Below are 24,362 nucleotides of genomic sequence, written 5' to 3' on the forward strand. Positions count from 1 at the left end.
TTACAATATATCATTTAATTTCTAAGACATAAGTTTTCAAATAGAAAGTACAAAAATTTCTTGTTTTGTTTGTAGTTTATAGTGAAAAGCAATACAAAATTCTAAAAAATTTTAGAGATAAAAGATACAAGATAAAAATACATATGCCAGAACTGCCAAAACAACTCACCTTCACCAGTTGACACAACTTCCTGAATACAGAAAGTGAAGGTGCCAAAAAATTCAGATTCATCAACTTAGAGGCCATTTTTGACTTTGCATTGTTTATGATGTTCCTTTGCTGCCAGACCACTAACAGTCGCTTGCATCACAGTTCTGGGATCTCCTGACCTTTTAAATCTGTTTGCTCTTCTCCATAGATTGCAATTTCTACTATGCATGAACCCAGTATCTATCTCCATCTATAGTTCCTTTGTATATGCATGAGAAAAATCTATGCACTAATTTTCATTGCTCCCCTCTTGTTTTTACAAATATGACTTCCATCCACTACCATGATGATTCTACATAGTACTGATTTTTTTCTTTTTTATGTTAGTTAACCTTCTTACTGAAATCTAAATGTTAAGTTCAGTTAAACTTTAATATATGCTTGATTCCATGTAGCTGCTCTCTTCAGTTTTATCGTATGATACTGATACACCACATCTATTCATTTTGTCTTTCAGAATGTCTGCTTCATTTTTCCTCAGTTTTTATACCAATTCTTCTGTGGGTTTTCACAGCAGGTATGTCAGAACATATTTTTTTCCCCCTTGTTGAACTGGCAGTATTTTGTAATATATTTTATCAGGCCAGAAGGATTTTAAATATTTCTTGCTTAAAGCAAATTTGAATAGATTAGGGGTCCCCAAAGATGCTATGGTGCCCATTGGCGCCTTTCCTTGTGCCTGCAAAATGCTGCCACCACAGCACAAGGATCTTAAACAATATGCCTGAAATGTTGAACAGTTACAATTAGAGTTATGCCTTATCTCATTTCCTCACGTTTTGTGGTTGTCTCCACCTCCCATGGCAGCCATCATGTGGTGTCAGAATTCCAAAGGTGCCTGCAGGCTCAAAAAATTTGGGAACCCCATTGTAGATATTGTATCCATGCCACAGAATTAGTCAACTATCTGTCAGCCAAAATTATTCTGTAAGACTTCTAGGTAACCAAAATCAAGGATGATTTAGCATCATGGAGGATAGCTGTCCTTGAAACAACTGGGCTTTTGAGTTTTTAGGTCAGGGGACTACTATTTTCAAATCAACATTGCTATTCTTCCCTCCACAGTAAAGGGGAGGAGCATACATATACTTGAGATCTACTAGAATGAGATTTTATCCCTGGAACACTAAGAAACCACAATCCTCCAGCTTAGTCCTGTATCTCAGTTTTCAGTTCATTATTCATTGTTATACAACCAATATGAGGTTCATTACTTCAAGCATACAAAATTTGGGTGTGAGCATGTTTTTGTGTTGTTGTTCAGTCGCACAGTCGAGTCCGACTCTTCGAGTATGGTCTTAATATACTTACTGTTCCTTGCCTTTAAGGCTATTAGCTATGTTAGCCAAGAGCACCTGAGAATATTGTTCTTCTTTGCCAACCCATTAGATGACCATGGCCACTGCCTTATGTTGTTGTTGTAATTGTCTGAGGTGACAGCAATCTGTTAAAAACTGAATTATATTGAAAGTTATCAAGTAATAAAAGCAGTCACTACACAAATAATATAACTTGTGAGATTGATCACCCCCCCCACAATCACAATATTAGCACTTTAATGTCCCAGTGGTCTTAATGGGAAAGTGAAACATATGTTTACATGTTATGAGAGTCAGTGTGGTGTAGTGGTTAAGAATGGCAGCCTTTAATCTGGAGAACTGAATTTGATTCCCTACTTCTCCACATGCAGCCAGCTTGGCGACCTTGGGCCAGTCACAGTTCTCTCAGAACTCTCTCAGCTCGACCTACCTCACAAGATGACTGTTGTGAGGAGAGGAAGGGAATATGATTGTAAGCCCCTCTGAGATTCCTTAGGGTAGAAAAGCGGAGCATAAAAAACAATTGTTCTTTTTATATTACTCTCTAAAATAGATGCTATTTGGAATTGCTGTACATTTGGTTACCCAGTGCTCATTTCAAATATACAAGGAACTAATTTATTCCAGTTTGTTAATCAGATGTTTGACAAGCAGGAGTGCCATTTAGTTGAATTTGGAGAGCTGGGAGGTTGATATTGGATATTGGACATTTCGCTTTGGAAGATTTTCCAGTATTACTTCAACATTTCCGCTTTTATATCTTTACCATTACTGTATCTTAAAATTACATTATGTCTGGTTAATATAATCTGTTTTTCCATCTACAGCCTTTGTATGATACTGCGTATCTTACCCTGTACAATATCAGCTTCACTTCACTTCCTATCCTGTTGTACAGTCTAATGGAACAGCATGTCAGTTCAGAAACACTCAAGAGAGACCCTTCACTGTACAGGTAGAGTTAATTAAAATGTTTGGATGGTTGCTTGAGACAAGCTAGTGGAACCTTGCTTAACTCTAGTAATCCAAAGACTGTGGAATGCACTTCATATTGAAATGCACTTCTGTTTGAGAAGAGAACTGAAAAAAACAATCCCAGCAGATTTGAAGATGTTCTGTTTCCCAAAAGCTGAAAGTTGACACCTAACAATCAGCAGGTAGAAAATTTATTTTATTTTTTTTAATTTTGGCATTTTTACCCTGCCCTCCCCACGAGCGGGCTTAGGGCAGGGGGCATAAACCCATTCATAAAACCAGATAAAAACCATAAGATCATAGATAAAACAATAACAATAATAAAGTGCTTCATGTAACAAGATGGTTTTTGAATAGTTACATGGTGGTACATGGGGGTTACATGGTGGAAAATAAAGTGAACTGCCGCGGGGAGGGGCTTCCATAATCTGAGTGCCATCACAGAGAAGGCCCTGATGTGCACAGTACCTCAGATATTGGGAGGACACAGAAATCAGTGATTATGAGGATGACCTGATTATAAGGGTAGTTGCATACAAAATCAGTGCATCCTTTTAGTAGTCAAAATGAGTAGTGGCCACGTAGCCTCTTGGAAAAGTAGCCCAACAAAGAATCCTTGTTTAGGCTGTATTAATTTGCATATGGATGAAGCAATCATCGCCCCCTTTTAAAAAATTTTGCATGTTGCTTTCCCACAATTTTAGTGCGATACTTACATTGATGTATAACATGTACTTGTTTTAAAAATTAAAAATTTCCCATTCCACATTAATGCCATTTGTAAGAGAGGCTCAAAAGTTCATTTTGTCTCATGCGTTTATATCAGTAAAGAGAAGCTGGTAATCTGCTCCTATTTATTTTCCATCTGACTTGTACTATGATGTGTCCGACATGCTTGTATTAGCCCACCAAATTATTAGGCTTCACAGGGCGCATGTGAAAACTTAACTGAAGCTCAGCTTTCGTGTTACTAAATAGAACGTTCTAATAATACTCTTAAAATGTAATCATTAATCTCTTTCTCTGAGGTCAGCTAAATCACTGGTAATAAATCATCTTAATAATATGACTGATGTGTGTAATATTCTCATTATAGAATCTAGTATTTTGTAGGTCATTGCAGCTTATGCAGAAGACCATTGTGAAGTGGAAGCAAATATTCTGGAGATGGGGTTAATCAGTGTATTTAGGTTAAGGTTGCCAGCTCTGGACTGGGAAATACCTGGAGATTTGGGGGGTGGAGCCTGTGGAGGGTGTGGTTTGGGGAGAGAAGGGACATCAGCAGGGCACAATGCCACAGAGCCCATCCTCCAAAGCAGCCATTTTATCCAGGGGAACTGATCTCCGTGACCTGGAAATCAATTGTAAAAACAGGAGATCTTCAGGCCCCACGTGGAGGTTAGCAACCCCAGGGCTCTTTTTGTAGAAAAAGCCCAGCAGGAACTCATTAGCATAATAGGCCACACCCAACACCAGAAACCCATTAGCATATTAGGCCACACCCCTGCCAGCACAGCTCATTAGCCTATTAGGCCGCACCCACATGTTACCAGAAGTGTGGTCATCCAGCCACACCCACCTTTTGCTTCTTATTCTGTTTACCTTGTTTGTTGTCAAAACCCAGGGCCTTTTTTTGTAGCAGGAACTCCTTTGCATGTTAGGCCACACACCTCCTAATGTAGCCAATCCTAATGAGTTTCTGCTGTTGGGTGTGGCCTATTATGCTAATGAGTTCCTGCTGGGTGTGGCCAACTCGGGAGCCAGCCGGAACTCCGTTCCTGTGCGTTCCTGCCCAAAAATAGCCCTGAGCAACCCTAATTTATAAAGAAGGTCGTTTCAGAGGGTAGCTGTGCTGCTCTGCAGTTAGATTCAAATCCAGTAGCACCTTAGAGGCCAACAAGAGTTTCAGGGTATAAGCTTTGAAGAGTCCAAAGTTCCCTTCATCAGACACAGCAGAGCAGAAGTGGGGATCCGAGTGCTTTCATTCTGGTGTGGGGGGGTGTTGTAAAGGATGCATTGTACCTTAGTTAGTATGGCACCAGATACAACAGAACAAGTGTACTATATGCACACAGAACTGGGCATCAAGGAAGGGAACACCAAAATACACATTCTGGGTAAATTCATAGGACCTTTCCGTTACTCAGGAAAATGTTTGCAATTTCTCATGTCTCTGTTTAAGCAATGGTAAACATGTCAGAATTATTATTTGTGTCGCTCCTCAGGGATGTTGCCAAGAATGCCCTGCTGCGCTGGCGTGTATTTATTTACTGGACATTCTTGGGAGTGTTTGATGCTGTGGTCTTTTTCTTTGGTGCCTATTTCTTGTTTGACAACGCAACGGTGACCAGCAATGGACAGGTTAGTATCCAGCAAGATTAAAGCTGCTCTGGAAAAATCAAGTGGAAAAAACGAATATTAAACTTCTGTTGCTCTTTGTCTTCGTTCAGTAGAATCCATTGTTTCATAATTTATTTCAAGCTCACATCATTATTTGTAAATAGAAAACGCTGGTATTTTTGTAGGGCACGGGAGGGAGTGGCAAAGCCTGCATTCTGTATGTGGAGGAGGGTTTAGCAAAGTAAACGCAATACCATTTAGGAGAAACCCGTGTCTAATAGGGACTATATATTTTTAATGTGGTTCATTTTGCCAGTAAATGCATACTTTTGTATTTTCAATTGCTTGACTTATTCATAACTTCCTTTTTAAGAGACAGGCACTCAAATATAGCAAGAAGTATCATTGTTAATTTGGACAGAATACATGATCCATTCAAAGCGTTCTATTTGTTTTTAAGTGGCCCTGGGTTTAGAACCAAGGCTTCTGTAGCCTCTGCTCCCCAAAGACTTTTGGGATAATTTTAACAGACTTTTCCTCCTTGCTGGAGCCCCCTTTTGCCCCAGTGCCGTACTGCTCTGGAGAGTCTCTGACTCTCAACAGCTGGTTTGGGGGGGGGGCTGTGGGAAAGCAGACAAGATCTCTTCTGCAGACATTCTTGAAAGCCTTGTATCCAGCCCACCAAGTATAATTTTAAGGTCCTTCTACTTTTTATTTGCATGTTAACATTTATGTGGTCTATTTTATTTGTGTCTTGCTTTTTTTTTTCCTTTTTTGCTACTTGCTTCTCTTCCTATCCTCAGCTAATGACAGTCAGCTCTCACATGGTAAGACTACTGTGGTTTTGTCATGATGTGTGTTTTCCACTTTTCCTATTGAATTACAGAACAGATCAGATTCAGGTTTCTGGGAAGTGTTTTTTCCCCCTGTCCTGCCATGCTGAAATAATGGCTGTGACCTCTCTTAGTTTGCTGTTTCAGGGCAACAATTGAGATTATTTAAAAACACGTGTATATTTTACTTGCTACTTTTCAGTTAGCTTTCCTTCCTGTTCAGTTAACTGTACTTTTTTTGTTTATATCACCTTGCGCAAATTAGAATAATTCACTACTGCATTTTTAATCTAATATTTAATAAAAGACCAGATGTGTTACTTAAATGGTCAGTTTTGGAAAGGAGGCAACATTCATAAAACAGGAATGTTGAACACTTGAAAGAAGTGTCCTAAAAATGCACGTCTAGAAATAAAACCTTTGCAGATCCATGATCTAAATCAGTGATGGCCAGCCATTGAAGACATGTAATATTAAATGTCATGACTAATATATGAGATAATACCAACTCAGTATTATCTGCCTTGGTTCAGTTTTCCTTCTAGTCTATTACTAAGCCAGACAACAAGATGTATTATAGTGCTAGGCACACCTTTCTAGGTGTGCAGTTATGATACCTGAGTCACAAAGCAGGATAAGGAGATGACATCTTCTAAGGAAAATAGTAGTGAATTTATTATGCTGGGAACATTGAATTCATAATCATGTGTGTACCTTCATTTTTAACAGAAGTTAGATAGAGTCTCTCAAAACATGTCCTAGCTGGTAGGCAAAACCTAAGTACCATCTCTTAGAGTTCTACATTTTGTTCTGCCACCTTCCCAGTGAGATGGGCTCCCTTTCTTATGACATCTAAGTGAAATGGCCTAAATCTCTCTGTTGTGAAGATGGGAGAAAGGGGGAGGGTGGATAAAATATACTTGTTAAATAATAATATTGGCTTGCTATACAGCCACTCGCTTATCATCTGTTATGCTATTATTGTCGTGGGCGATGGTAGCAGCAATTCTCTTGACAGCAGATCTCATGAGGAGAGAGTCTGCAGGAAAACAAAACCAGGGGCTCGGTTGTTTGCAGTGATATACAGCTACCAGCCAGGATTCCAGCTTTTTAGATACTCTGTTTTGAACGACACTTGTCCATTTAAAGATTATGCTTACTTTCAAAGTTGTGTCGTTCTGCAGCTATCATATATTAAAGGGCTATCAGCTTTTAAAAGCTTTTTAATAGTGAACTGTCTGCTTTTCCCTGAATAAGAGATTAGCTGCTCAGTTAAAATTAAATACATTTACAAACTGCAACAGCTCTATGAAGGGTGTTGTTTGAGGATCCTGTGGGAATGGGACAATTTGCCTTCAGTGACACATTCTTTAGTAAACAGAAACTCCTAATCATCGCTACAAGTAAAGACTATTGTGAAAAATTATTGTTAATCAAATATGAGATTATAGAAGATTAAATGTTTCCTTGTTTAAGTAACACCTCAGGTCTAAAAAGGTTTCAATAATAAATTCAAATTCTATCGGTATTATTTAGTTATTAATGTTAGAAGAAAAGCCTTAGAGGCTTTGCAACAGAAGACAGTAGTAAGGCAGTCTTTACATTTCTGTTTTTAAGATCCCATTGTAGTTCAGGGAGAAGAACTTGTGTATAGTTTTTGCCTTTCATAGTAACAGACCCTTTAGAGTAATTAGTCCAGGTTGTGTTTTTTTTAAAAACAATTCAGCTATCAATTGAATTGTCACAAATTGACTGGAGATTAAATTGTAATGTGCACGTAGAATAGCATCCAATTATTTGACTAAAGCTTGCAGTTGTTATTTATAAACTATATTACAGATAATATAATTCACACTTTGGATATATTTATATTAGTATGTCTACAACATTTTGGGTCTTTTTACATCTTTCAGTAGCTGTTCGCTATCTATAGTGGTATGATTTTGGTTAGCAGCAATTAGCTTGAAGTTACAGAAAGCGAACTGATTTTCATACCAACACATGTCAGTTACATATTATTCATTTTTATGGCAAGCCAGTTGCTGGGCATATGTTTTGGATTAATGTATCCTAAAGCTGAAGAATTTTGCTTCAGTCCTCAAAAATACTGTTACAGCTTTTATAAAGTAATTTTGAAAGGTAATTGGTATCTTTCCCTTCCTTCAAAGAGCTCAGAATGGTATGGATTTGGTCTTCTTCATATATATTTTTAAAAATGTCTCTACCCATTGACATCACATGTTAAGTGTTTAACTGTGAGCAGATCCCTAATGGAAGAAAGACGTTGCAGAGACATTATCCTTTCCCCCCACTGTTTTCTACTTGTCTTGTTCTAGAATGGCAAGTAGTACGATCCAATCAGGCAGCATTTCCTTCAGCCCTGGGTCTTCCATGCCTACTCTGCTCTTTTCCTATCGAAAAGTATAGGGTTGTCTGGGCATAAAGAGACAAGAGTAGATAGAGCCTCAGGATTTAGGATAGCTTTGCATCTGGTCACACTTGTCTGTACCAGGAGCTGACTCCTGCGTCAAGTGATGCTACTGATACTTGTAGAAGCTCTGTAAGGCAGGCCGATATTTTTATTCCCACATTACTAATCTAATTGCCACTCTTTTGAGTTACCTTTAAAGATGGCTCCAGAAGTTAAATAATTAAATGACCTTGTGAGATGGGATGGGTGCCTCTTTCATTACCCAATATAGAAGACTGTTCTAGAAAGGTGTGTTGGACATCAACTTACATTAATTTAATATTTGTATAATACCTGCAAATTGAGAGAGGACAAGCCAGTTAAATACTAATCCTCTGATTCCACCAAGAACTAAATTCCACAGAAAAGTGGCGCTTGTGTGGGAAGAAGCAACTTGGCTCAATGGAATCTCAGTTATCTGTGCTTATTATTAAAGGTATTATGCAAGCCCATCTGCCAGAAATGTTACAGTTACGCAAATAGCATTATACTCATACTTTTTGTATCCTTCGCATATTTAGAAAATACAGTGTCTTTTGATTTAGATTTCAGAAATTGCTAGATAACTCTTATTTTTATTCCTTGTCACACAGTTCCAAAGTTGTGAGCCTCACACCTCTATGAAGACATAAAAATTAACAGACATTCTTTTATTGAGGGGAGGGCAGCTTATCTGTCCATATTAGTCCCTAGCCTGTATTTCCACATCAACTAAACTAATAGTCACTGAATTTCAATATTGCTATTGTTTAGCAGTGTGTCTTTGCTGAATTGGTAACCTGAAATTTCCAGAAATTTATTTGGGTTTCCATTAGGGAGAAGGGTGGGGTAGAGATAAACAAATAAGTCTTGCATCCTTGTCCATTTATTTATTTTTTATTTATTTGATTTTTATCCCGCCCTCCCACCGAAGTGGCTCAGGGCGGCTTACAACATTAAAACCAATAAAACAATACATCTAAAACAGTCTATAACCGTACAAACTAACATTTGTCAGTTTCTAATTTTTAAATGATAAAAGTAGTATGAAGAATTCCTGGAATAGGCAGGGAGTATCAGATGTCAAAGGTGAAGTAAAGCTTTTATAGTCTGACTATTCTGTTTCTTTATTCGCAATCTCAACAAAGTCTATAGGATTTTTCTTTTTAAAGAATGGTGTAGTGGTTTTAGGACTTTGGACTGCAGCTGGCAAAACCTAGATTCAGTTTCCCACGTGGACATGAAATTCATTGGGTACCCTTGCGTCAGTCCCTTTTACCCTAACCCTACCTCACAGAACAAGTGGAGGAGGTGAAAACCATGTATGCTTCTCTGAGGTCTTCGGAGGAAGGGAAGGATTCAAAATTTAACAGATGGTTTCAAAGTACCTTTGGCTACAAAAGGACAAATGCTAAGAGCACTCTGAATGCAGTGGGGGTATGAAGGGGGCACATCAAAGGAAAACACTCACTGTGTTTATAGTTTCATATTCTATGAAAGATGGCCTGCAAGCTTTATATCAACTCTTCCAATTGTGGTAGCTGATGCTCCCATTAAAGTCTTAAGTGTGTGGACTCAATTTGATATATGAAAACACATTACCTGGGCCTTCTTCAGTATGCATGTCTTTTCCCCCTCATAGATGTTTGGAAACTGGACGTTTGGGACACTGGTGTTCACTGTACTAGTATTTACTGTTACCTTGAAGGTAAGAGCTTCTGTGTAGATAGCCTCTATACAAGTCCATCTAGTATGACTTCCCATTGTGTTGTTTCTCAAAGATAGTCTCTCTCCACACAGAACCTTGATAAATATTTCTATGTGCCAATCACCTGTCATATACCTTTTCAGGAACTGTTAGTTAAATGGTGATTTTAATTGATGTTTTTAGAATTTTAATGTGATTTTCATGTTGTAGCCCAACCTAAGCCCATTTGCAGGGAAGGCAAGATAGAAATATAATTAATTAACTAGCTTTTCTTAAACAGTGGTATTTTTGTCACAAGAGGCAATCAATTGAGCCCCCCCCCCCCCAGAGCTTAAGTTGAAGCAGAGCTCGGCTCTAGAATCTGTTTTTAGTGCCAAGGCTTAACCCTGGAATATATGAAATACAATATGAGTGGCTTTTGAGGAGATAAAAAGATAGCTGGGCATGGAATGAAGAAGGGAAGTGATCCTGGCACAACATAACAGAGGAGAAGGGGTACCCACTCCAGATTACCTGCACAGGTTAACCAGCTGTGATTTATATTCTGCTTTGTTTTGCTAAGTAAGGACAATGTTCAGAAGCTGCCCATCATACTTGCAAGCTGTGCAATCCTAAACAAAGTTATGCCCTTCTAAGTCCACTGACGTCAGTGGATTTAGAAAGGTGTTCCTTTGCTTTATTATTGCACTGTATAAACAGCAATGTATGCATGTTTTGTGTAGCCTGTTGCTAAGCATTTATGAACTAAATGTAATTTGTAATCAATTTCCATTGTTCTCGAGGGAAACTATTTCTAGCTACATTCCCCCCCCCCCCCCCCCCGTCCAATTAAGTAATGTTTTTAGGGAATGTAGTCTGTGGCTTGGATTCTGTGAACTGTCAGGAAAAGGCGCCGATAGTTCAGGATCTTCCCAAATTTTCCCTGCTCCCCAGAGCCCTTTCCAGCCTCTGGAAACTTTATTCCTGGTGTTGAGAGACCTGTGCGTACTAATAGAGAATTTGGCAGCTGCAGTAGGGAGTCCCGCATGGCTGTTGGTACACACAACTGAGGACCTCAAACACTTGCGGAGGGAGCATTTCCTTCTTCCACTGGCCTGCGAAGCCCGCCACTTGCTGGGCAGCTCGCCTGCTGGCAAAACCGTTGCTTCCATAACTTACCTACCCATTCAGCAACTCCCGTGGGAGGAGGCTTGATGGCTCCTTCCTCACTTGCCTACCCCTCCACAGCTCACTTAATGGTATCGGTGGCTGCTCCTTCCTTTGCCACCTCTCCGTGGCTTACACAGCTGCGGTGGAGGATAGTAGCCGTTCCCATCCATTTGCCCATCTCTGGCTCCCCACTCCTTAGTGACGAGGGGGCAACAGCGGCTCTTGCTCCTCCACCCATCTGCATGCTTGCTGCCAGGCTGGCTGAAGCCAGGAGTGGGGGGAGTGGCAGCTTCTCCTTCTCCCCTCTGCCCATAAGCCTTCAGAGGAGAGGCATTGGTGGGCTGCCTCAGGGCACTTGTGCTCTTCTCTGCTGAAGGTGAGTTGGAGAGTAAACTCCTTCCTCTCTCGGAGATTGTCTTGGTCCTTCAGCCAGCCTAGGGTGCTGTTTCTGCACTGAGCTGCCCCACTTACCATCTGCGGCCAGGTGGTGCCAAGAGCGCCTTGCTTGGCTTCTGTTGTCCAGCTTTGGCCGCTGCCGCTGCCCTCACAACTCAGGACTCTTCCGTCTCTATGGGCCACCTCTGGCCCCTTCCAACACTCCCCAAACACAGGCAACATATTCTTGTATCTGGAGAGGATTTCAACCCTCCCCACCTTCACTTTGGTGTAGTGGTTAAGTGCGCGGACTCTAATCTGGGAGAACCGGGTTTGATTTCCACTCCCCCACTTGCACCTGCTGGATGACCTTGGGCGAGCCATAGTTCTGGCACAGCTCTCTCAGAGCTCTCTCAGCCCCATGTATCTCACAGGGTGTCTGTTGTGGGGAGGGGAAGGGAAAGGAGTTTGTAAGCCGTTCTGAGACTCCTGTGGGTAGTGAAGGGCGTGGTATAAATCCAATCTCCTCTTATTATTATTTTACCTCACAGGGTGTCTGTTGTGGGGAGGGGAAGGGAAAGGAGTTTGTAAGCCGCTCTGAGACTCTTTTGGGTAGTGAAGGGCGGGGTATAAATCCAATCTCTTCTCTTCTTCTTCCATTTAAAAAAAAACAGATTTTTCTTCAAGCCTTGTGGGGGTCCTCAAGTTTGCAGGGGGGGGGAATCTGTCATCTATTTATTTATTTCCATTTATGTCCCACCATTCCCACAATTGGGCTCAGGGCGGCTTACGACAACAAATTTAATACAATCTTAAAATAAGTCAATTAGACAATAAATAACAATATTAAATCACTACAGTAAAACCAATTTAAAACATTTAAAGTGGGCCGTGCAGTATATTCAGTTTCAGTTCCTACAGCTGGGAAATGAGTGGGCCAGCCCCAGTCTGCGGATTTAGATATCCACACTTCACTATTGGAGCGTGGACAATAAATAAAATATACAATCAAATTGGGATGAAATTCTTAGGGATTTGACCCATCAGCCAGGTGATTCCACCTGCCAAATTTCAGACATATATAAGAAAACACATAAACAATTAATATTTTTGCAGAGCAGGCAGAGGGAGACACTTGGCAACCTGAACAGACCCAGGAAAATATTTGGCATCTCCAGGTGGCCAGGCAGCATTACAGAGTAGACCAAGCTGGCCTTTGAGAACCTCAAAACAAGCAGGCAGAATTACATATTAGAAACAGAGACTCTGCATGTATGCCATGGAAAAAACGGTAGATACCCTCTCTGACAGTACAGTGATTGGCAGAAGCTCAATGCAAAGGAGCCTGTGAGCACATTCTTGTTTTCAGGTGACATTGTTACCCAAACTGGACCCAGAGAAGAGGAAATTAGCTTTGGTCTATGTATACCAGGGTGGATCTCGGTAGTCGTACCCCACAATAAAAATATGAAGAAAGAGAGTGATTTTAAACACAATCCAATAGCTTATCTGCTGACTCACTGCCACTGCCCATGTCAAGACTACAACTGCAAAGCAACAGTACATCAAAGAATAAGGTCCTTCCCTAATTATTCCTAAAAGTGGCTGATTTTTAATTCAGAGTTTGTATAGTAACTGTAATAAAGAACAGTATATGGTTTGGCTTTTGATTAGTTGTGTTCTAGTCACACATCCCTTTCACATAACTCCCGTGCTTCAGATTTTAATCTTAGATGTCTTTTCTTGCAGCTTGCACTGGATACACACCACTGGACATGGATCAATCACTTTGTGATCTGGGGATCGCTACTATTCTACGTTGTGTTTTCCCTCCTCTGGGGAGGGATTATATGGTAAGAAATTGCTGTAAACCATAAGGAAAATCTCTATCTCTGTCTCACGCTCAAAATCACAAAAATGGATTTTATATTACCTATAGAGAAAGTTATACTTGAGGTTATAGCCACAGCTGTAGTCTGGGAGAGTTTCTGCCGATAACAGGTGATAAGACATCTGATCTTCCCTTTCTAACTGAAAACCAGGTCAGTGTGGCTTGAAGTGATCCTTTTGAGAATTCTGTGGTGTAAAATTAACTAGGGTTATGTCAGAGGTGACATTCCACCCACTTCACAGAGAAACTAAAAAGGACTGGGAAAAGTACCTCATCCTGTACATGAGGGAGGACATACAGATGAGGTCACTATGATTCAGCTTCAGTTCTTGCCAGATTTGTTCTCCTCCTGCGGTGTAGAAGCTCTTTCCCAGCTTCTAACTCACGGTTTCTCATGAAGCAATATATGCCAGTAGGGCCAGCATTTTCCACAGCCCATGTGTGGTTCTGCTTTGAGTTTCATGCTGCAAGTCCCGATTCAAGACTGCCAGTCAGACATACCAGAAAAGAATAAGCCTGTTAACGTCTGAACGTTTTGGGAAGAAGGCAGCTTTGGTGGGGCAGAAAGCATGTTTTGCATTAAGACAGTCCTCATCCCAGCTAGGAGGGGCAGCTGGAAGGCAGGCTAGGCTGTTCACTGATTCAGGAGGCTCAGGCAAACTTCCCAGGCAGTCCGTAATAGCTTGCTCTGTACTGAGTGTCGGACTTCCCAGGAGCCTGGCTACAGTCAGCAGTACAACATATGGAGGAGGCCCAACAACTAGCCACATGAACGACCAGCGCAATAACGCATTTTGGGGTTTTTTACTCTTAAGGGAGGTCAGTATATACCTACGGCACTCTCAGGGTATAACTCTAAGGTGGGAGCCCAGTTGTTATACAGAACTCCAATTTGGATTCCTGCCTTCAAAGAAGGAGGAGGAGATTGAATTTATTCCCCTTCACTCCGTACGGGAGCCCCACACTGTATGGCAGGAACCGTATTGAGAGCTAAATTAGGTGTGCATTTCCTAGAAGCAATGGCCTGGGCAGTTGCCTTTGGATTTTGGCTCAAGTTAACCTTTGCCTTTTTAGGAACTTGCGGGCTCATTTTACCGAGGCTGGGCGCCTTTAAAACAACTTGGCAGAAATTGGTAACCTCTGGTTTGGATTGCCTGGGGATTTCCCCTAATGATACCAATATCTAACATCTGTTAGAAAATTGATTTTGAGATGTTAGGGTTGCCAGGTCTTACCTGGGTAGCAACGGGGGGCAGGGGCGGTCCCAGTCCTGGAGATTTTCAGCATGCTGCGATGACATCACCCATCATGTGTTTTCCTTAAATGATTGAGTGTTCCCCCTCGCCACGTGCCTGGCGCAATGATGTCACCTCTGGGTGATGTCATCACGCCAGGCATGTCAGCGTACATGAGGCTCTTGGGGGGGGGGGTTCCCCAATGAGGTTCCCTGGCCGGCAGATTGGAGGACACTAGAGCAGGCAACCACCACCACCACCACCACCCACCGTGGGATCTGGCAGCCCTGTGAGACGTCTTTATGTCTTAGATGAGTCCAGTTCTAGATTCAGGGCCTGCAGAGTTTGCTCTCCCTTTTATTTGGGTTTGGCATACTAAAAATATTCTTATCTCAATTATCTGATGGTTCCTAAATGTAGATGAGCCTTTATGTTGGCCTGACTTAACTCAATTCCAGTGGCAGAACTCTCAGGCTGCTTTTAGAGCTGCAAACTGAAAGGTCTGTAGTTTGGCAGTTCAAGAATGAGCTCCCGTCTCTGGCCCCAGCTCCTGCCAACCTAGCAGTTCGAAAGCAAGAAATTGCAAGTAGATAAATAGGTACTGCTTCGGTGGGAAGGTAACAGCGTTCCGTGCACCTCAGCATTTAGTTATGCCGGACACATGACCACGGAGAAGTCTTTGGACAGCGCTGGCTTGGAAACCAAGATGAGCACTGCCCTCTAGAGTCGGATTTGACTAGCTTTTGAGCAAGGGAAACCTTTACTGAAACCTTTACCTTTATTAGCTGAAAGATTCTGTAGCTGTGAAATAGGAAGTCTTGGCACCTTATTACACTGCTTATTGGACTGTCCAAAATTTCATAGGCAGAGAACCATGTTTGTTTCTCCCTTCTTAAAGGACTGGCCAGTTCCTCTGCCCGCTGTAAGTTACCCCACTGTCAGAGTCCCCAGTTCTAGAGTCCTGTCGCCTTGCAGGAGTGGTCTTAAGACCCTGAAGAGCCACTGCCCAGTCAGAGCATGCAGTACTGGGCTAGATTTACCAGTGGTTTGCCTCAGTATATAAAGCAAACTATATATGACTTGCCAATATGAAATAAAAATAACAGCCCCAAATTCATGTCTGCTGACCAAACTTCATTGTTGCCTGTGAAGATTCAGCTCATCTTGGAGTTAATCACTATTAATTTTAATTCTTAGTTTAGGGAAAGGACAAGAAAGAGGTGTCTTCCTTTCTAATAAACCAAGGCTTGCTTAGAATTCTTTCAGGCATCTAGGAAGACCAGCTATGAAATTCTATAATCAGTTGATTTCCTTTTTGTAGATTGTAGGTGGAATTGCTTGGAAAACACATTTTCTGCTTGTATTGTGCCAGTTAATGAATTTTGACAAACAATATAGACAAGAAGGAGAAAATTCTGTGAAATGGTGCTCTGCACTTTATGCACATTGAAATCGTCATTGTCATGTTCTTTTTTTCTTCTTCCACCCATTAGGCCTTTTCTCAATTATCAGAGGATGTACTATGTGTTCATTCAAATGCTGTCTAGTGGTCCCGCGTGGCTGGGTATTATAATGCTCATAACACTGAGCCTTCTTCCAGATGTGTTGAAGAAAGTTCTTTGCAGGCATTTATGGCCCACAGCAACAGAAAGAATCCAGGTAACAATACTGTGTCCTCATTTTGCTTTATATGCTTATAGGAATTCATTAAGAGCCCCTACTTAGAAGATTTACAAGCCGATCAGATATTTCTGTTCAGAGGACTTGAGGTCAAGTGCATTTAGAACTGCATTCTAAAGTTTTCATAAACTACATCCATTAGACTACTTAATGCAGGTTATCTCAATATATATAGATATATATTCCTTTCCTGAGTTTCCCCATGTACTTGCTTCCTTGGCCAGACATTAATGTATGAACCAATGATGGATGTGGACTGCGGTGTCCCATAATTATAGAAGCTGGACAGAGTGCAATTGTGATTACAGTTCCACGTAGCCACATCTCATTGATTATATAGTGTGGTGATGGCATCGCTCTGGCTGCATGGTACCTGGTTGGCAAGGAAAACATGGTGTTTGGGGGAGAAAAATACAGTTACCTAAGAAGCAGCTGATAGTGGCTGCAAATCAGCTGTGAAAAGTAGCTGAGATGGAAGAGTGAGGGGGCTTTGAAGAACACATAGCAGACATTGAAAGGCGTGATTTTGCACTGAAAACGTTAGCTGATGAAAATTAGTAGCACTTACCAAGTACATTCTGTGATTTCTCGGAGTGGCTTGCTTTTGACAGTCCTCACTTTCTTTATGGAGAGAGTTATCTATTTTAGTTCATTGTGTAACAGGAAAAAAATCCCTCTTTTATGCTTAGTCCTAATTCCATGAATTAATCGAATTAGTTTATTTTGGAAGGTGTGATCAGATTGTAAGAAGAACCAGAAGTTCAAAGCAAGTCACTAAGTAAATGTTAAATAGTACGGTCCTTTAACATCGTGCAGTGGGTTATTTAATATTTTGACAGCTGCCAGTAGAACTTAGTTATTGCCTCCACAAGCTGGCAGAAATCAGGAATATTATTTGCACTTGGTGACTTTATCAAGACACACCTAAAGAGGGACATGGTAAAATAGTAATGCTGTGACAAGTTGTCTAGGGTTACCGCTTTTCAGTATTATGGTCCTATAGATAGAATCAGAGCCTTCTGAATGTGAACTTTCTAAGCTTAGCATTAGTAATGTTACTTAGTTATATGCACTAGAAAGCTTTTAGCATTTAATCCGATTTATTCCTTGTGTTTCTTCTCTTCCCTCTGTGTTCCTGTCTCCCAACCTTCTTTTCCTAAATAACTGCTCCCTTGCTTTAAACTATAAATGATGCTCACGGGTACTTGCTTCAATCTTCTGGGGAAATCAGACTAAACATCAGTGCCTTTCTGTTGAGCAGTCCACCATCTTTATGCTTTCTCAGACTTCAAGCAGTTTAACTTTCTAATGGAGCAAAAGGTGATATTTTTTTCCTGCCTTTCTGCATGCTTGGCCATCTTATTCAGAGGACTTTAAGAAGTGCATTCATGGTCACAAGCTGTTTGTGGTACTTGGTGTTCCTAGCTGTACTTCGACATGTCTGTACTTAAACTGTTTCCACAGGCTTTCCCTCTTTCTGTTTCCAAGTGTGTCTGCATACTATAAGTCATTATTTGTATCATCTTTCTCATTCTGTGTATGCACTATAGAGCATTTCTATCTCGAGGTCCATTCTCTTTAAGTGCTGGTGGTTCCATTCAGGTTTTTTTAAAGTGCTAAGTGCTAGTGGTTTTTCATAGATGAATGCACACATAGTGTTTACATTGCAGTCACCTAATTGGATTGGTCACCGCACAAAGATGTGATGGAAGTTCCTGAGCACAGTGATTAGTGTTACTGTTGTTTCCAGCTTCATGCAGAATGGCATTTTCTTTTGATATGGGGCAACACGTTTTCCCCCCACTGCTGCTTAGTTTTTCATGCAAAGGGTTTTTTTTCCTTGCATTGCCCTTCTCTATAGAATATGAAGTTTTTGAAAGGATTTAAGAAATTATTTTTGGCAATATTAAGTGGCAATATGTATAGTAACAGATAGCATTTGTTAATTTTATTAATTTTTATTTTTTAATTGTTTAGTAATTTGGAAATGCATGGGTCACATGGGAAGGATGCAAAACTGACCAACAAGTAGCTGGTGTTTGAGATGGCTTCAGCCTAATATTTTAATTAGAGATTATTCCTAAGCTTTTCTTTTTCAGTTTTGCAAGTTCAAATCTGATTTTCCCTCCCAGTTGATTTCTTACCATATGCTGTTCAGCTGTCATTTCTGTGTGTGGTGAGCAAGCAAGTGTATTACAACATTTGTGGGGGAGAGTGAGTTTCATTCTCTGTTTCCAGAAGGGTTAAAAAGTATGCAAACTGCTTTTCTTTGTACTATAGTAATCATTCTGCAAAAGCTTTGGAGGAATCTGTTTCTTTTGGTAAATTACAAACCAAATCCTGTTTCCTTTGCTGATTCAAGAATGTTTGATGATGCTGGTCTATTTTTCTCATTTTAATCTTTAGCTGGGAATTCATGCATTATAGTCGCTTCTTCATTTGTGCCAATCATATATAATTATCAATTTCAATCATATATAATTATCAGTTTTAATTACAAATTTGTACTAACATGTCTTCATTTCAACTTAACTTTCCCCCCCGCTGTTTCTAACAGCAAGACTCGTAGCGTAAATTTATCAGTTGTTCAACTTCAAAACTTACATTCTTTTTCGAGTTTCAATTTATCAGTTTATTAAAAACTTCAGCAAGTAAATCAAAAGATATTCCTGACTGAAACAAGTGTTTGAAATGCCAAACAGTATATCTGAAAACAATGCAAGTAACTATTTCACTTGTTTTGATTTCAGCCATGTGCACCTTTTTGTTGTTTTCTTATAGAAATCAGAAATGGGTGTTTAGGGAAGGAATGTTCAGGACTGTTGAGTTCCATCCTTTAATCAATGCACTGTAAAGGGATTTTAGGATTGAGGGAACGGGCAAGTTCCTTCTGAAAATGACAAAAGAATTTGAATCACATGGCAGAGTTGTTTTAGTAATAAGTGTAACCATTTATCTGTGTGTAGTGCATATTAACTTTATGGGTGATCTTCATTTACCCTTTCAGTGGACTGACGGAAACAGTCCTGCTACTTATCCTGCAACAGTTATTATTCCACATGGTCAGACACACATCTCTAGAGTTTATTTAGATGTGGAAGACTAGGGAGTAGTGAGGAGCAAGATGGTAGGTGAAAGTGCAGTAGAGAGGGAATGTAGTAATCTTGAAATTTAGGAGAGAATCCAGCACTGATGATAGAGATCCACACACTGTGTAGCTAGTAAGGCCAAGACAAAGAAATGAGGGCCACGTATCATGTGCCAAACAGGTCAGGCTGGAGCAACCCTCAGTACGTGGATAGCCCCTGATAGGCAGACCGACGCGCATAGACTTTAAGTAAATATGGAATCCAGTTATAGGACAAACAAGTTTATTTTCTTTCTGGACTTGGAAACAGCAAAAATAAAGAGGAGAGGGTTGACCAGATTGTATCATACTTGGAGTAAGTTGGCCGCTGATAAGTCACAAGAGGATGGTAGGTTCGTTGGGCAAATTGGGCATGGTAGTACTTGGTTGGGTGGATGGGTTGGTTTTGGTATAAAGTTTTGATGGCTTTGGTATGAAGATTAGATGGGTTCATCCAAAATGTTGCCAAACTCTTGCCAGTCATGGCACAGAGATAAATTTAAATTTAAAATTACTTTATGTCCTTAATCATGATCTGATAATCTTCTGGTGGGGCATTGCTAAATGCTTTTTATTGGGTTATTCCCATAAATTCCTTCTTCTTAGTCTAGCTTCTGTGTTTCCTCGCTTCCTTTCACTTCCTGCCTTTGTTCTTCCTAGGCCAGAGTTTTCTTATACCATCTTGACCCATATCTTAAGATGCACTGTGGGAAAGCAGGCCTCAGCCTCTGAACTGGGGGTATAACAAGTTCAGGATAATACGTGTTCTTTACAGAAAGAGAATGTGGGGATTAATTTGTAATGGAACAAATATTGTAGGAACAAGCGGTTTTCAATAGTTCTTTCAGAACCATGCACTGCAGTCTTCTGTAAATGACAACATACCACAAGAGACTGATTAATATGGGCTAGTGTCAGCTACAGATGTGAATGTCAAGCTTAGTATTCAATGATAATAAATAATAATGTCTCCATTAGAACAAATTTAGAGTCCAGTGGCACCTTTAAGACCAGCAAAGGTTTATTCAAGGTATGAGCTTTCATGTGCAAGGCACACTGTTTCAAATCATGAAAACTCATACCTTGAATAAACCTTTGTTGGTCTTAAAGGTGCCACTGGACTCTAAATCTGTTCTACTGCTTCAGACCATTACTGTACTTTAAACCTGTTAGCTTTTCATTATCGGTTGCGACAATTTGGTATTGTTTTAACCATCCTAGTGTCACCATTTACATTTTCCTAATTCCTTGAGATGCTCATATTAAACTGTAGTCTCAGTATTTTTCCTCATCCTTGCAGAAGATTATGAAACATAAAACAACTCTAAATGCATTGGCGAACAGCGATGGGCCACTTCTTGAAGGAACCCTTTCGGCTTCTGAGGCATAATTAGATCATTGATAGGTAACAGTACTGCACGTGTTACCATTTTGGTAATTTCTATTGGTGTGCTGTGATGCTTTCAAAGAAAACCGTTTCCTCCAGAGTTTTTGCTGTGCTTTACCAGATAAAATGTAATTTTCCAGGATTTTGAAGTTATATTTGTCTTCCATGTTTTTCAAAGCACAGGTAAGTTGTGTGGTAGAACTTAATAATGTGTTTTGAGAGGCTGATTTAATAAACAACAAATTTTGTTTTGATCTGGATGTTGATTTCCATAGGATTTATCTGCATGGTCACTGCCTTAATGAAATATGAATTCCTGTTTGCTATTGGTCGGTCATTGCTGGTTGGTTGGTCACTCGCGCTTCAAATGAGAACTGATGGCAGGACTCACATCTAGGCATAAGCTGCCTTTGGGAAGCAACCTGTAACATTTATATTACAATTGAACTGGTGATTTTAACACTGGCTTGAACAAAAACCAAAGTACCTTTTCTTCTCAGAGTTCTATGGAATAATTTCCATAAGTTATTAATGACACAGGTCTTGTCTTTTAATTGCCCTGCCTTTACAGCCTTGTACTACAGTGAAGCAAAATTAGCATAGAACTTATATTCAGGGTAAATCACTTGTTTTCTTAAGCATCTATGCAAGATGAAAACACAGACTATAAGGAAAGATATTGTTTGGGCCAATTTGAAAAGAAAACAATACTAAAAACAGATACGCAAGCATAAACTCATCTTTAGCCTTCATGCCTCTCACCAGTGAATATACACGAGATCCCTGTTTGCGCATCACAAGTAAGCAGAAGAAAATAACATTTACAGATTTGATCTTAAAAGGTTACGTTTAAAGCAGCACTCAAGAAAGTAAACATTTTTTCTTCAACGTGATTCCAAAGCTCAAATGATCGAGGTTCTTTGTAGTGTATTCCAAATAAGGTGCGCCCTGGGGAATCATACCAGTGGTCTATCTAGTCCAGCATCATGTTTCATGCAGTGGATATCTAATTGCCCAGGAGAACTAAACAAATAGGGGATAGTAGCCAAGACCTTCTTTGATGTTTCCACCTAACTTTGTTATTCAGGGTTTACTGCCTCTGAATGTGGAGGAGGTTTTTTTTTTTTTGTAGTATTAACTAATAGACATTAATGGACCTATCTTTCACAAATCTGTCTAATTCCCTTTTAAAACCATCTATACTAGTAGGCATCACTACAGCCACTTGCAGTGAACAGATCAGCTTGCTTCATGTTGGTTTGGAAAAATGTGTTTGAACATATAATTCCCACATATTCTGTTGCATGTACAGCTGAAGATATAGAAAGGCGCTTCTTAACCTTTAATCCACTACTACCTATCAAGTATGGAGTATGATAATTGAATGCATCCAGAGTCACAAGTTAAGGACATAAAAACAACACTGCAGGACAGGCAATTTTAATAATTAGTGTATCTAATTCTCAGCATGGCTGAATTTGTGGATAGTTAAATTTGGAGACTGGAGCCATGAATAGACAGGACAGATCTTTCTACAAATCTGAAAAAGCATAGGTTTACAGAAAAATTTGACATCTTAAAAACAGTATTAGCAGCACCTGTAACCTGAAGAAATTAATGCCCTCATTCACCTTTGTTGGGGTTGCTAAGCAACCACAACACTATTGCCAGACCTCAAGCTTTGGTTTCTGCCAGTAAAAGACAGGGGCAGAGTAAAAGACCTGTTTTGGCCTTTGAGGGAGAACTCATTGGGGCCAGACACTCCCCCCCCAACAACCACTGGCAGGCCTGGCTGCTTGCTACTATTCAAAAGCAGGTACTGCAGAAGAGCAAGTGTGGTGCAGTGGTTAAGAGTTTCAGACTAGGATCTGGGAGACCTAGGACTGTACGCAGACTATGCTATGGAAGCTCACTGGATGACTTTAGGCCAGTTATACATTCTCAGCATAACCTATTTCATAGGATTGTTGTGATGATCAAATGGAGGAGAGAAGAATAATGTAAGCTATTTGGGGTTCCCATTGTGGAGAAAGGTGGAGTATGAATGAAATAAATAAATAGTTAAAATAGTGGCAGATAAAAGGTAGGCTGGTGAGTGGGTGGGGTGGAGAGTAGGAAGAAAGAAAAGATGAGGATGTGGAGGTTGCCAGAAAGAGGAAAGAAGGAATAGTATGGGGAGGGGGATACAGGAAAGTGAGGTACCCTCCACAAGTCCTTGCAGGTACTGCAAAATACATTTTCCTTAGGTTTCATTCTAGTTTGTTGTACATCGCTTTTTTAAGGGCCTGGGGGAGAGACCTGGGATTTTACCCTTTGAGTGGCATGAATAACAGAAAACAATAATCTTCTGCTGGCCTGACAGAAAATTGAGAGAAAAGACTGCCAAAAATCACAAAGCCTTCCTGTTTGACCCCCCCAAATTTTAATGCCATCCCAAGATTTGTAAATTGCACCCCCCCCCCCATGTGAGCTTTATGGTCCCTGCTGAAAATCAGCCAAGAGTTTTTTGATTCGTGTTGGGGACAACTCAGAACATACAGCTGTGATATCTCAAAATTAAAATAATCCACATGATTTCATTCTTTGGAGAGGTTTGACAAATGTCAAGGATGTGAGTCATCCAGCTGTGAAGACATCATCAGTTTTCCAAAGTGCAAAATAATAAGCATCTTAACACTTTGCATTCTTGACAAACACAGATTTTTTAAAAACACCACAAAAGCATTACAGTGGATGGTTTAAAAAATCTTCAATTCCTGATCTGTAAAGTGAAGAATGTTAACATTATTTAAATAATGGTGAATTAAAATTAATTGAAATTGCTCCTCCCTTCAGACTGTGTTTTCATTGTAAAGGGCATATCTGTCCTGTATTGATAATTATACATCCATTGCCATAAAGCCCCTCTGAAGTGACAGATGCCATAATGAAAGCTTCTAGTTAATTATTATGATAAATGCTTAATATATTGTTTATTTTCTTGCCAGAATACATCAAGCCATGGTCGGGACCATTTTTCAGAATTCACACCTCTTGCCTCTCTAAAGGGTACAAGATACAGGAGCAATGACTGCAAGAATTCCCAAGCAAGAAGGTCTAGTTCTCGTTCTAAAAAAACAATGTTTACACATTGGAGAAACTGTGATTATTCAATACTCCCATCTATCTTTAGCTATTCCAATAAACGTTGCAATGCTGGTATGGGGTACTACCAAAGGGGTTCAGATTTGGAAACATCTTTGTGACAGATCACCAACTCAAGCCTTTAAGAACTACAACTATTCCCCACTTCCTGGAGCCCAGCAAACAACCATTTAAATAGCATTGATTGAAATGTTGTTGGGTTTTACTAACTGGTGTAATAACCTAACAGATTGGATCAAGAGCGCCAAGTACTGTCCTTTTTATGTCTGAAACTGCTGAAACAATGGATTTACCTACACAGTCTGGCACTGTGAGAATCGACAGCACTAGAATTTCACTCCATTCTGTCAAAACATTTATGTGTGTATTGCTTCTGTTATCCCTTGTCCTTTATTGTTTGAAATGTGTTGCTTCAGTCAATGATCCACTTCTGAAATCAATGGTTAAACATTTTCGGTCACTAGCATTGATCAGAGAGCATATTAACAGGTGCTGTTTCTGACTTGTCTTTGTCCTTTCTTTGTTCTTTCTGTAGAACA

The 24,362-nt window shown here is 40.1% G+C and overlaps 1 protein-coding gene across 1 annotated transcript in view; it reads left to right on the top strand.

The window, feature by feature from the left end:
- ATP11A (ATPase, class VI, type 11A) overlaps positions 1-24,144 on the top strand; it is a gene marked incomplete at its 5' end in the record, with an annotated part of 92,248 nt that extends 68,104 nt beyond the window's left edge. The window contains 7 exons of the mRNA XM_015411767.1: positions 669-728; positions 2,358-2,485; positions 4,731-4,866; positions 9,770-9,835; positions 13,109-13,212; positions 15,979-16,144; positions 23,667-24,144. Of these exons, the coding sequence (XP_015267253.1) occupies positions 669-728; positions 2,358-2,485; positions 4,731-4,866; positions 9,770-9,835; positions 13,109-13,212; positions 15,979-16,144; positions 23,667-23,924 (918 nt within the window). The remainder of the gene's footprint in view (positions 1-668; positions 729-2,357; positions 2,486-4,730; positions 4,867-9,769; positions 9,836-13,108; positions 13,213-15,978; positions 16,145-23,666) is intronic.
- Between the last annotated feature and the right edge of the window lie 218 nt (positions 24,145-24,362).

This window comes from Gekko japonicus, unplaced genomic scaffold (genome assembly GCF_001447785.1).
Source record: "Gekko japonicus isolate JY-2015 unplaced genomic scaffold, Gekko_japonicus_V1.1 scaffold247, whole genome shotgun sequence".
NCBI classification, from domain to species: domain Eukaryota; kingdom Metazoa; phylum Chordata; class Lepidosauria; order Squamata; family Gekkonidae; genus Gekko; species Gekko japonicus.